The sequence below is a fragment of the Salmo trutta genome, chromosome 23 (genome assembly GCF_901001165.1).
Source record: "Salmo trutta chromosome 23, fSalTru1.1, whole genome shotgun sequence".
NCBI classification, from domain to species: Eukaryota; Metazoa; Chordata; class Actinopteri; order Salmoniformes; family Salmonidae; genus Salmo; species Salmo trutta.
In genome coordinates this window covers 32,056,028-32,070,041 of record NC_042979.1, presented here as the reverse complement: position 1 = coordinate 32,070,041, position 14,014 = coordinate 32,056,028, and the positions used below count along the sequence as shown (strand labels likewise).

At 44.8% G+C, this 14,014-nt stretch overlaps 1 protein-coding gene across 1 annotated transcript in view; it reads right to left on the bottom strand.

The window, feature by feature from the left end:
• LOC115159796 (laminin subunit gamma-3) overlaps positions 1-14,014 on the bottom strand; it is a 203,617-nt gene that overhangs the window by 121,799 nt on the left and 67,804 nt on the right. The window contains exons 7-9 of the mRNA XM_029709853.1: positions 13,273-13,371; positions 2,507-2,643; positions 2,245-2,364 (exon numbers count right to left, since the gene is read on the bottom strand). Coding sequence (XP_029565713.1) covers positions 2,245-2,364; positions 2,507-2,643; positions 13,273-13,371 — 356 coding nt within the window. The remainder of the gene's footprint in view (positions 1-2,244; positions 2,365-2,506; positions 2,644-13,272; positions 13,372-14,014) is intronic.

Genomic DNA, 14,014 nt, shown 5'->3' with positions numbered 1-14,014 from the left:
CTAGACGTTTAAATGACAGACGTAGCGCGAGACACACTGAAATAGGTGACAAACAGATTAATAAGACATTGCTTTCCCTCTGCGTGTTGTTTGGTAGCGGTGCATTGTCACTCAGAATTATCTGACGCTTTAGTGAGATCAGGCTGCAGGAGGATTACAGCACAAAGATATACAAATGAAGTGTTGAAAAAGAGAGAAAGCAAGAGAGGACAGAGAGAGAGAGAGAGAGAGAGTGAGAGAGAGAGAGAGCCTACCTGCCTCTCTGCTCTAATCTTTAGAGTAACTGTACACATGATGAAAATAAAAGCAGGGAGAAAATTAGATCATTAAAGCGGTGTGGCAATAGATCTCTGTATTTTACTACTTGACAAAACAACACCAACAAGAGCTGTTCCGGCAAGATAAGGGGATGGCCACAAAGCAGCTCCCGGCGAGTTTGGCCACTAATCACTGTGTGGTGGCCTGCAGAGGCACTGGAGTGATGGACGAGCTTCAAGAAAACAGTGAACTAAACAAAACAATAAATAAACAAACAAACTAAATATATCCAAGTCGACTTAACGACATATAAGAAACTCTAAAAATATCCCTGGACCAAGCGGACCAAAGCATCTTCCCTCCGAGGCATCTTCTGTGATCTAAGGCTTTTCATACATAAATAGACAGACGCCTGTCTGAATGAACTTGTTTAGTGTGATCAGAGAGTTTGAACATGAAACCATCAGGATGTTTTGGTAGTTAATGGGATTTCTGCTGTTTCTGGTTCTCTCTATCCCTCTCCCTGTTGGCTGCTGCTTCGCTGGGCTTGGTCCTTGGTGCACTGAGTAGCCAGCCTGAGCTGAGCCAGGCCGATTTCCCCTTTGTTCTTCTTCCAGCTATAGCCAAGACATCCAATTCCATCAGGCCTAGTCTCTCCTACTGATATATAGGTTGAGTCCCAAATGGCACCCTATTCCCTATTAAGTGCACTACTTTTGACCAGGGTCTATAGGGTAGTGTAGTGTACTATGTAGGGAATAAGGTGTCATTTGGGACACAGTCATAGGGAGAGCCTCTAAGTCCTGTAGCAGAGCCAGCTATAACTCCTCTCTCCTAATGGTCGTGTTAAGAGTCTGCTGTGACAAAATGGTGTTGCAGCAAGTGCTTTATGACCTTATGGCTAACGTTATGAGGTATTGTTTAATCGAACAAGGGAATGATCTCGAGCAACAAGCCAAGGGTATTAAAGGTGGCAGACGGTAATATGATTTACATATTTACATGTTAAAAGACCAGGGGGTGTCTGAGCTCTCTCCAAGCACAGACCATATTTGTGTAATCTTTCCTCATCCTGGAAATGCATACAATTCTCCTATCACTCTAGGGCCCAGATCTTCTCCTATAAACTAGGGCCCAGATCTTCTCTTATAAACTCTAGGGCCCAGATCTTCTCCTATAACTCTAGGGCCCAGATATTATCCTGTAAACTAGGGCCCAGATCTGCTCCCATAATTCTAAGGCCCAGATATTATACTATAAACTAGAGCCCAGATCTTCTCCTATAACTCTAGGGCCCAGATCTTCTGCTATAACTCTAGGGCTCAAATATTATCCTATAAACTAGGCCCCAGATCTTCTCCTATAACTCTAGCGCCCAGATATTATCCTATAAACTAGAGGCCAGATCTTCTCCATCTGGGTGGTAGGTAGCCTGGCGGGTAGGAGCATTGGGCAGGTAACCAAAAGGATGCCGGATCAAATCCCGTAGCTGACATGGTAAAAATCTGTCGTTCTGCCCCTGAGCAAGGCAGTTAACCCACTGTTCCCCGGGCACCGATGATGTGGATGTCGATTAAGGCAGCCCCCCGCACCTCTCTGATTCAGAGGTGTTGAATAAAATGCGGAAGACACATTTCAGTTGAATACATTCAGTTGTACAACTGACGAGGTATCTTTCTTTCTTTATTTTCCAATAATCTCTAGGGTCCAGATATTCTACTATAACGCTAGGGTCCAGATCTTCTCCTATAACTCTATGGTCCAGATTATATCCTATAAACTCTAGGGCCTAGATCTTCTCATATAAACTCCAGGGTCCAGATCTTCTCATATAAATCTATGGTCCAGATATTCTCCAGAAATACATTTTCCTGGCCAGGTTTTATGTTTGGGGAATCTCCAGGTCCTACTCATATCTCACCTTAAAGGTGACATCAGCTCTCTTTGTGTATGTATGTGTGTGTGTGTCAGCTTTGTCTCTCTCACCTGGAGCTCTGTAGAAGCCGAGATCATCCTCACTGAGTGGTAGCAAGTAGACCTCCCCTTCCTTCCACAGCAGAGGATACTCCTGTCCCCCGGAGAACTGTCCTGACCAGCCATCTGTGTCTGCAGGGAGGAACATGGCAGAATGACTCAGGATGATAACCTCAATATAAGGACTTCATAATTAGCTGATAACTTATGAAAGTCATTAGCTAGTTATTAGCTGAATGCAGTACTTTCAAGATAATCATGATTGGCTGAATACCTTCAAGGAAGTCCGATGTGATGTTGACAGCTGCATGGTGATTGGACGATCTGCAGGCCAATGAGTGTCTGAAGCAGAAACAGGGCGTACAGCCAGCTGGATTGTTCTCTTGCAGGTTGAAGGATCCTGGCTTACACCTGCACACACACACACACACACACACACACACACACACACACACACACACACACACACACACACACACACACACACACACGCACCAGTGCTTCTGTTAGGAAAATGTTGTGCCAGACAACGTGACAGGGAACATTTTAATTTACCGGCCATTTGAGAAATGTACCTGACCCATATGCATTGGGTGCATAACCCATTAGGGCTTCCACCCACAGTGCTCGGAAGAACAGAAATCACATGTAGATTATGGTAATGCATCTTAACAGAACACACAACTCGTGTAATGAAGTAGCCAATACATTTTCATTTTCAAACATTTGCCAAAAAGCTATTTGCGAGAAAACACCATTCTAAACAGCGCACCTGGGAAAACACCATTCTAAACAGCGCACCTGGGAAAACACCATTCTAAACAGAGCACCTGGGAAAACACCATTCTAAACAGCCCACCTGGGAAAACACCATTCTAAAAAGAGCACCTGGGAAAACACCAGTCTAAACAGCCCACCTGGGGAAACACCATTCTAAACAGCGCACCTGGGAAAACACCAGTCTAAACAGAGCACCTGGGAAAACACCATTCTAAATAGCGCACCTGGGAAAACACCAATCTAAACAGCGCACCTGGGAAAACACCAGTCTAAACAGCGCACCTGCGAAAACACCATTCTAAACAGCGCACCTGGGAAAACACCATTCTAAAGAGCCCACCTGGGAAAACACCATTCTAAACAGAGCACCTGGGAAAACACCAGTCTAAACAGCCCACCTGGGGAAACACCATTCTAAACAGCACACCTGGGAAAACACCATTCTAAACAGCGCACCTGGGAAAACACCAGTCTAAACAGAGCACCTGGGAAAACACCATTCTAAACAGCGCACCTGGGAAAACACCATTCTAAACAGCGCACCTGGGAAAACACCAGTCTAAACAGCGCACCTGGGAAAACACCATTCTAAACAGCGCACCTGGGAAAACACCAGTCTAAACAGCGCACCTGGGAAAACACCAGTCTAAACAGCGCACCTGGGAAAACACCATTCTAAAGAGCGCACCTGGGAAAACATCATTCTCAACAGCGTACCTGGGAAAACACCAGTCTAAACAGCGCACCTGGGAAAACACCATTCTAAACAGCGCACCTGGGAAAACACCATTCTAAACAGCGCACCTGGGAAAACACCATTCTAAACAGCGCACCTGGGAAAACACCATTCTAAACAGCGCACCTGGGAAAACAGAGCACCTGGGAAAACACCATTCTAAACAGTGCACCTGGGAAAACATCATTCTCAACAGCGTACCTGGGAAAACACCAGTTTAAACAGCGCACCTGGGAAAACACCATTCTAAACAGCGCACCTGGGAAAACACCGTTCTAAACAGCGCACCTGGGAAAACACCAGTCTAAACAGAGCACCTGGGAAAACACCATTCTAAACAGCGCACCTGGGAAAACACCATTCTAAACAGAGCACCTGGGAAAATACCTTTCTAAACACCGCACCTGGGAAAACACCATTCTAAACAGCCCACCTGGGAAAACACCATTCTAAACAGCGCACCTGGGAAAACACCATTCTAAACAGCGCACCTGGGAAAACACCATTCTAAACAGAGCACCTGGGAAAACACCATTCTAAACAGCCCACCTGGGAAAACACCATTCTAAACAGCGCACCTGGGAAAACACCATTCTAAACAGCACACCTGGGAAAGCACCATTCTAAACAGCCCACCTGGGATAACACCAGTCTAAACAGCGCACCTGGGAAAACACCATTCTAAACAGCCCACCTGGGAAAACACCATTCTAAACAGCGCACCTGGGAAAACACCAGTCTAAACAGCACACCTGGGAAAACACCATTCTAAACAGAGCACCTGGGAAAACACCTTTCTAAACAGCCCACCTGGGAAAACACCATTCTAAACAGCGCACCTGGTAGCAATTCCATATGTGACAGAGATTAACATCTCTTTTAGAAACTTAGAAAGAGGGGGAATCTAAACATGCAACAACGAGGATGGGTTACACATATGACTAGGATTGTGCCTTTGGCTTCTGCACAACAAATAGAAAGTTAATATAAAAACCAATAGAACAGGAGATGAATGGAAATACATTTTCCAAAATCATATAATTATTCCTGTTTATGCAGCAATAAATAAAAGCATTCAAAATACTTCACTAGAAAGCATGACTTAGCCACAGAGGAATTGAGGATTACCTTCTTTGAAAAAATAACTCTTAGGCCTATGCCTTTTTGGGAAGCCCGCAGTTTGGGCAGCGAGCTTGGCAGTAGGTCTAGCTGATTATTGAGTTGCGGCTGTCAGTGAAAATCATCTAAAATATGTCTGAAGATAATGTGTCTTGAGGCCTATGCACTTTTGGGAAGGGCATAGGCAGAGGCTGGTGATCTCGCATTAGTTGACTTTTAGCTTTTAGCTTTTTATAATTTTAATAACATTTTTTATGATTAACCACAGAACAATGCTTTAGAGAAATGAAAACGTATTATTGAAATGAAACTGTTCCACAAAAATGCGCATATGAAAATCCTAAGTGGCATGCAGAACGGTAGAAATTGTAGGATAAATTGTAAGCTTCCACAAACTTGAAACTCACGCGCCGCCTATGAAGTCTTTATAAAAGACATGCCTTATAATATGAAATATAATATTCAGGTTTCAAACAACTAAGTATGTTTTCAAAATGCATACTTCCACCAGCTCACATTGTAAAGTGGTGGGTGACGCACTGATAGCCTGTTGCCTGCACTTGAATGGTGAATGGGAGGCGCTCTTCAATTACCAGTTGAGAAATTAAAATAGCAGCTCTTTCTAATCGTGCACCAACACTGGTTTTAACACATGATTGAATTTAGAATTGTTGTGCAATGAATGGACTGAAAAAAGCACATGTTTTACTCCAGCAGCATCCAGCTGAGGAGCTGCAGGAGAAATCTCGCTCTTTAAGCTCTTTAAGCTGTGATTGTGTTGGATAAATAAGATACATAATGAATTACGAAAATACACACAGGCCAATTTAACTATACTAAATGATGAAATTAAGTTATAGACCGATAAGCATGATGTATTTACATCGACTGGTATTTCCATCAATTAATAAAAAGCATTATTTCACAATGGATTTTTTTTTATCAAGGTCAGTTTGGCCAGCAACAGTTTTTTTATTGATATTTTTGTATTTATTAAAGCCGGCAATTGCCGGCTAACGGAAACCCTGACATGCACGCACAAAACATATCGTCATTATATGCTTCGTCATTGCACTCCTGTGCTACTTTACCCACTGTTTCTGGGTAGCTTGTTGTGGCTAATCTCTCCATATTGTGGAGCAAGCTCAGAGACCATCGCTAGGCCATGTGAGTCAGTGTAGATGAGAGAATCTGCCAAGTGAACATGTGTTGCTGTCTCTGTTGCAGTGTTGGGGCCAAGGAGGAGGCCAAGGCCAATCCCCCCGCAGCTGGTCTCACACTGTGATACACTACCATGACCTCCAGACAGACTGCTGTAGGGGAGATCACTGGTGTGTGTGAGTGTGTGTGTGGGTGTCTGGGTGTGTATATTTCGTATATATTTTTTAAATATTTTTTTAACCCCAACTCCAACATACTCTCCTGCAACCTGCCTCACCCAATGTGGTATGGTTCTCCTATTTTCTTTACTTTAGAACCGGAACCCCCAGAAGCTAGCCAGATAACTAGCTACTAGCTAGTAGTCAGCTAATCACTGCTAGCGGTCATCAGCTAACCTTAAGCCCGGACAACTCCTGCCAGTCTGCACAGCGCAATTCAACCCAGAGAAAACCTGACTCTTTTCCCCACATCCCCGGATTCCTACCACAAGCTCTGAACCTTTTCACCTGGATCATCGCAGCTAGCTAGCTGCTACCTGAGTGGCTGCTCCTGGCTAACGTCTCTGTCCCGAAGCAAGCACCAATTAGCCTGGAGCTAGCCTATGCTAGGCCCATCTCCCGGCTAGCTGAAGAGGTCCATCAGCCACTTCCTTGGGCTACAATACGTATTTTGCCAATTGGCCTGGACCCCATTTACTGCTGATACGGAGCCGCGCCGATTCTTCACGACTGGTCTACTGACGAGGGGGATTTCTAGTGGCCCGAGGGGGATTTCAACAGGCTTCTCCATCGCGACGTCCCTTGAATGCCCATCTGCTAGCTGCGGCCCGCTAGTTGTCTAAAGCATATCGGACTGTTGGCTGAAGAGGTCCATCAGACAATTTTGTTGGGCTACAATAGCTATTTTTGCCAATTGGCCTGTACCCTTTTACTATACGGAGCCCTGCCGATCCATCATGATTGGTCTGCCGACGTAATCACCCGAGGGGGCTACAACTGACTCTTCCATCGCAATGTCCCCCTAAGGACCTTCTGCTAGCCTGATAGCCCCGGCCCGCAAGCTGTCTCCAGCCCGCCTAGCTACTCACTAGACCCCATGATCACTCGGCTACGCATGCCTCTCCCTAATGTCAATATGCCTTGTCATTGCTGTTTTGGTTAGTGATTATTGTCTTGTTTCACTGTAGAGTCTCCAGCCCTGCTCAATATGCCTTAGCTAACCCTTTGGTTCCACCTCCCACACATGCGGTGACCTCACCTGGTTTAAATGGTGTCTCTAGAGACAATGCCTTTCTCATCGTCACTCAATGCCTAGGTTTACCTCCACTGTACTCACATCCTACCATACCCTTATCTGTACATTGCGCCTTGACTATATTCTTCCGTGCCCAGAAACCTGCTCCTTTTACTCTCTGTTCCGAACGCACTAGACGACCCGTTCTTATAGCCTTTAGCCGTACCCTTATCCCACTCCTCCTCTGTTCCTCTGGTGATGTAGAGGTTAATCCAGGCCCTGCAGTGCCTAGCTCCACTTACATTCCACAGGCGCTATCATTTGTTGACTTCTGTAACTGTAAAAGCCTTGGTTTCATGCATGTTGACATTAAAAGCCTCCTCCCTAAGTTTGTTTTATTCACTGCTTTAGCACACTCTGCCAACCCGGATGTCCTAGCCGTGTCTGAATCCTGCCGTAGGAAGGCCACCAAAAACCCGAAAATGTCCATCCCTAACTGTAACATTTTCCGACAAGACAGAACTGCCAAAGGGGTGGAGTTTCAATCTACTGCAGAGATAGCCTGCAGAGTTTTATCATACTATCCAGGTCTGTACCCAAACAATTTGAGCTTCTAATTTTAAAAATCCACCTTTCCAGAAACAAGTTTCTCACCGTTGCCGCTTGCTACTGACCACCTTCTTCCCCCAGCTGTGCCCTGGACACCATATGTGAATTGATTGCCCCCCATCTATCGTCAGAGCTCGTACCGTTAGGTGACCTAAACTGGGACATGCTTAACACCCCGGCCATCCTACAGTCTAAGCTAGATGCCCACAATCTCACACAAATGATCAATGAACCTATGAACACGGGCACTATATCATCCTAACCGCCTGGTTATTCTTTAAAGGTGCTTTCCTCACCATCTTAAATAAGCATGCCCCATTCAAAACAATTTGAACCAGGAACAGATATAGCCCTTGGTTCACTCCAGACCTGACTGCCCTTGACCAGCACAAAAACATCCTGTAGCGTATTGCATTAGCATTGAATTGCCCCCACGATATACAACTTTTCATGGAAGTTAGGAACCAATATACACAGGCAGTTAAGGAAGCAAAGGCTAGCTTTTTCAAGCAGTAATTTGCACCCTATAGCACAAACTCCAAAATGTTCTGGGACACTGTAAAGTTCATGGAGAACAAGAGCACCTCCTCCCAGCTGCCCACTGCACTGAGGCTAGGAAACACTGTCACCACCGATAAATCCACGATAATTGAGAATTTCAAAAAAGCATTTTTCTACGGCTGGCCATGCTTTCCACCTGGCTACTCCTACCCCGGTCAACAGCCCTGCACCCCCCACAGCAACTTGCCCAAGCCTCCCCCATTTCTCCTTCACCCAAATCTATATAGCCGATGTTCTGAAAGAGCTGCAAAATCTGGACCCCTGCAAATCAGCCAGGCTAGACAATCTGGACACTCTCTTTCTAAAATGATCTGCCGCATTGTTGCAACCCCTATTACTAGCCTGTTCAACCTCTCTTTCGTATCGTCTGAGATCCTCAAAGATTGGAAAGCTGCCGTGGTCATCCCCCTCTTCAAAGGGGGAGACACTCTAGACCCAAACTGTTTCAGACCTATATCTAACCTTCCCTGCCTTTCTAAGGTCTTCGAAAGCCAAGTTAACAAACAGATCACCGACCATTTCGAATCCCACCGTACCTTCTCCCCTATGCAATCTGGTTTCCTAGCTGGTCATGGGTGCACCTCAGCCACGCTCAAGGTCCTAAACTATACATAACTGCCATCAGTAAGAGACAATACTGTGCAGCAGTATTCATTGACCTGGCCAAGGATTTCAACTCTGTCAATCACCACATTCTTATCGCCAGACTCAACTGCCTTGGTTTCTGAAATGACTGCCTCGCCTGGTTCACCAACTATTTCACAGACAGAGTTCAGTGTGTCAAATCGAAGGGCCTGTTGTCCGGACCTCTGGCTGTCTCTATTGGGGCACCACAGGGTTCAATTCTCGGACCGACTCTTTTCTCTGTATACATCAATGATGTCGCTCTTGCTGCGGGTGATTCTCTGATCCACCTCTACGCAGATGACACCATTCTGTATACTTCTGGCCCTTCTTTGGACACTGTGTTAACTAACCTCCAGATGAGCTTCAATGCCATACAACTCTCCTTCCGTGGCCTCCAACTGCTCTTAAATGCAAGTAAAACTAAATGCATGCTCTTCAACCGATCGCTGCCCGCAACTGCCCGCCCGTCCAGCATCACTACTCTGGACGGTTCTGACTTAGAATATGTGGACAACATCAAATACCTAGGTGTCTGGTTAGATTGTAAACTCTCCTACCAGACTCACATTAAGCATCTCGAATCCAAAATTAAATCTAGAATCGGCTTCCTATTTCGCAACAAAGCATCCTTCACTCATGCTGCCAAACATACACTTCGTAAAATTGACTATCCTACCGATCCTTGACTTCTGCAATGTCATTTACAAAATAGCCTCCAACACTCTACTCAGCAAATTGGATGCAGTCTATCACAGTGCCATCCGTTTTGTCACCGAAGCCCCATATACTACTCACCACTGCAACCTGTATGCTCTCATTGGCTGGCCCTCACTTCATATTCGTCGCCAGACGCACTGGCTTGAGGTGAATAGGATGATTATTTATTTAACATACTGTTTGAAGAGATAGGTTTTCAGATGTCTTCGGAAGATGGGCATGGAGTCTGTTGTCCTACCATTGGGTGCCTCGACCTGTGCACCTACATTGTAAACTTTCATTCGTAGGCTAGGTTTAAGCAACCTCATGATGGGTACAGGGAAAATGTGAGTATCATGTAGTAGTCTAAAGCTATCGATGTTAAATTGAGCTGGGTGAATGGAATATGAATGACAGTCATCCAATATGTTGTAATAGAAATAAGGGCATGCTCATAAAACAAATAATCGCCCTCCCTCATCTTAAATGCCACCGATCGTCACTGAATGATACGTGTCCTGACTGACTATGAATGAAAGCATACTACACTGAAAAAAATATAAACGCAACATGTAAAGTTCTGGTCCCATGTTTCATAAGCTGAAATAAAAGATCCCAGTAATATTCCATATGCACAAATAGCTTATTTGTCCAAAAATGTTTGCACACATTTGTTTACATCCATGTTAGTGAGCATTTCTTCTTTGCCAAGATAATCCATCCACCTGACAGGTGTGGCATATCAAAAAGCTGATTTAACAACATGATCATTACATAGGTGCACCTTGTGCTCGGGACAATAAAAGGCCACTAATATGTGCAGTTTTGCCACACAATACAATGCCACAGATATCTCACGTTTTGAGGGAGAGTGCAACTGGCATGCTGACTGCAGGAATGTCTATCCAGAACTGGTGCCAGAGCATTTAATGTTAATTTCTCTACCATAAAGCCGCCTCCAAAGTAGTTTTAGAGAATTTGAAAGTATGTCCAACTGGCCTCACAACCACAGACCACGTGTATGACATCGTGTGGGCAAGCAGTTTGCTGATGTCAATGTTGTGAACATAGTGCCCTATGGTGGCGGTTTGGTTATGGCATGGGCAGGCATAAGCTACGGACAACGAACACAATTGCATTTTATCAAAGGTCATTTGAAGGCCATTCGAATGCACAGAGATACCGTGATGAGATCCTGAGGCCCATTGTGAGGCAAATATCTTTTAAATTATCTGTGACCAACAAATGCATATCTGAATACAAATCAAATTTTACTGGTCACATACACATGTTTTGCAAATGTTATTGTGGGTGTAGCAAAATGCTTGTGTTTCTAGCTCCAACATTGCAGTAATATCTAATAATTCACGACAATACACACAATACACACAAACCTAAAAGTAAAAGAATGGAATTAAGGACTATATAAATGTTGGGATGAGGAATGTCGGAGGGCATAAACTAAAATACAGTAGAATAGAATACATGAGTAAAACATGAGTAAAGCAAAAATATATAAACATTATTAAAGTGACTAGTGTTCCATTATTAAAGTGGCCAGTGATTTCAAGTCAATGTATATAGGGCAGCAGCCTCTAAGGTGCAGGGTTACGTAACTGAGGGGAAGCCGCCTAGTGATGGCTGTTTAACAGTCTGATGGCCTTCAGGTCCCCGCTTTGATGCACCTGTACTGACCTCGCCTTCTGGATGATAACGGGGTGAACAGGCAGTGGCTCGGGTGGTTGCTGGTCTTCTTATGATATTGCTGTAGGTGTCCTGGAGGGCAGGTAGTTTGCGTTGGACAGACCACACCACCCTCTGGAGAGGGCGGTGTAGTTGCCGTACCAGGCAGTGATACAGCCCGACAGGATGCTCTCAATTGTGCATCTGTAAAAGTTTGTGAGGGTTTTAGGTGCCAAGACGCATTTCTTCAGCCTCTTGAGGTTGTCTGTGTGGGTGGACCATTTCAGATCGTCAGTGATGCGTACGCCAAGGAACTTAAAGCTTTCCACCTGCTCCACTGTTGTCCCGTCGATGTGGATGGGGGGGGGGGGGGGGGCTCCCTCTACTGTTTCCTGAAGTTCACAATCAGTACCTTTGTTTTGTTGACATATAGTCAGAGGTTATTTTCCTGGCACCACACTCCCAGGGCACTCACCTCCTCGCTGTAGGCTGTCTCGTCATTGTTGGTAATCAGGCTTACTACTGTTGTGTCATCTGAAAACTTGATGATTGAGTTGGAGGCGTGCGTGGCCACGCAGTCATGGGTGAACAGGGAGTACAGGAGGGGGCTGAGCACGCACCTTTGTGGGCCCCTGTGTTGAGGATCAGCGAACTGGAGGTGTTGTTTCCTAACTTCACCACCTGGGGGCGGCCCGTCAGGAAGTCCATGAACCAGTTGCACAGGGCGGGGTTCAGACCCAGGGCCCCGAGCTTAATGGTGAGCTTGGAGGGTACTATGGTGTTGAAGGCTGAGCTATAGTCTTTGAACAGCATAAATATTCCTTCTCTCTTACATAAGTATTCCTCTTGTCCAGATGGGATAGGGCAGTGTGCAGTGCGATGTTGATTGCATCGTCTGTGGATCTATTGTGGCGGTAAGCAAATTGACGTGGGTCTAGGGTGTCAGGTAAGGTAGAGGTGATATGATCTTTAACTAGCCTCTCAAAGCACTTCATGACGATAGAAGTGAGTGCTACGGGGCGAGTCATTTAGTTCAGTTACCTTTGCTTTCTTGGGTATCTGTATTGGCTGATGTAAAAAGGGCTTTATACATACATTTGATTGATTGATTGTATTCCCAGTCATGTGAATTCCATAGATTAGGGCCTAATTCATTAATTTAAATTAACTGATTTCCTTATATGAACTGTAACTAAGTAAAATCTTTTAAATTGTTGCATTTTGTGTTTATATTTTTGTTCAGTATACAGTACCATTTATAATGTGTATAGTACTCTGGAAAAAATTTACTCGTCTGTTAGTTTGAATACCTGTTTTCAATGGGTTACCATGCCGACTCCATTTGGATACAGTTAGTTAAAGAGCGGTGCCAGACAATGTCAAAATATGTTCTGTTGAACAATGGCAGCAGGCGGCATCAAAGATTAATCCTGTACGCCATTGTGCTAACAGTATGAAGCAGAACAAAGTGTTTCTGTGTCTGCACCGTTGTGGTGACTTCTGTTGCAGACAGCTTCTCCCACTCTCGTTTGCGGAAGAATTGAGTGTGAAAAGTCGCTAAATGCTTTTAAAACCATAGAAATCCTCAGTGTCAAAACTTCTTAAAGGCAATAAAAGTTGCTGGAGGGGTTGGAAAACTCGCTAAATATAGCGACAAAGTAACTTAATAGGCAACACTGAAAATGTTCCTGGGAGTCTGTGTCACCGTGGTAACCGGAGGGTAGTATTATGTTATATAAGGTGATGATGCAGTAGCCTATCACGGGTCACCTGTCATATGCCTATTTTTCAATTTTTTCAATTTTGAAGAGAGAACAGTACAATATAAAAGTCACCTGTCACACGCCTGTCCTTCCACGTTAGCCCTGCAGTGACAGCCACCATCCAGCACAGAGCAGACGCCCACACTGCCCCTACGGTCACAGTCGCACAACCTGTGGAGAGACAATAACAACACCCAGTAAAGGTAAAAGGTTAGCCAGAGGTCAAACTGCTTATAACTGGGGTCATAACATCATGAGACACTTACTGTAGGTTAACACAGAGGTAAGAAAGTCAGAATTTATATTTGTTTGAGTATTTTGTTTTGTGTCTCTGTTTCACATGTTGTTTCATTGATTAATTACTCTGGCAAGGGTTGTTTAGCCTTTGCTCGCTCTCTTTTCACACACACACACACACACACACACACACACACACACACACACACACACACACACACACACACACACACACACACACACACACACACACACACACACACACACACACACACACTGAAAACAGCCTGATCACCAGACCTTGATTGGTTAGGTGGGGTCGCAAGCTGTGTCAATCAAAAGCTTTGTTCTATGAAAACATGTTTGATCACCTTCATTGATTGATTGTTTGCCTCCAGAACTGTAACACAGAATCAATATTTTAACAAGGTTGCTATTAACAATAATTCAATTATCCCATGGGCAGGCTTCTACTCTGCACCGCTCCACTGGCCTGTGTAATTCACACCTCACTTCAGATCAGCACACTGGCAGACTGAGGAAGGTGATGGAGGGAGAGAGGGATGGAGGGAGAGAG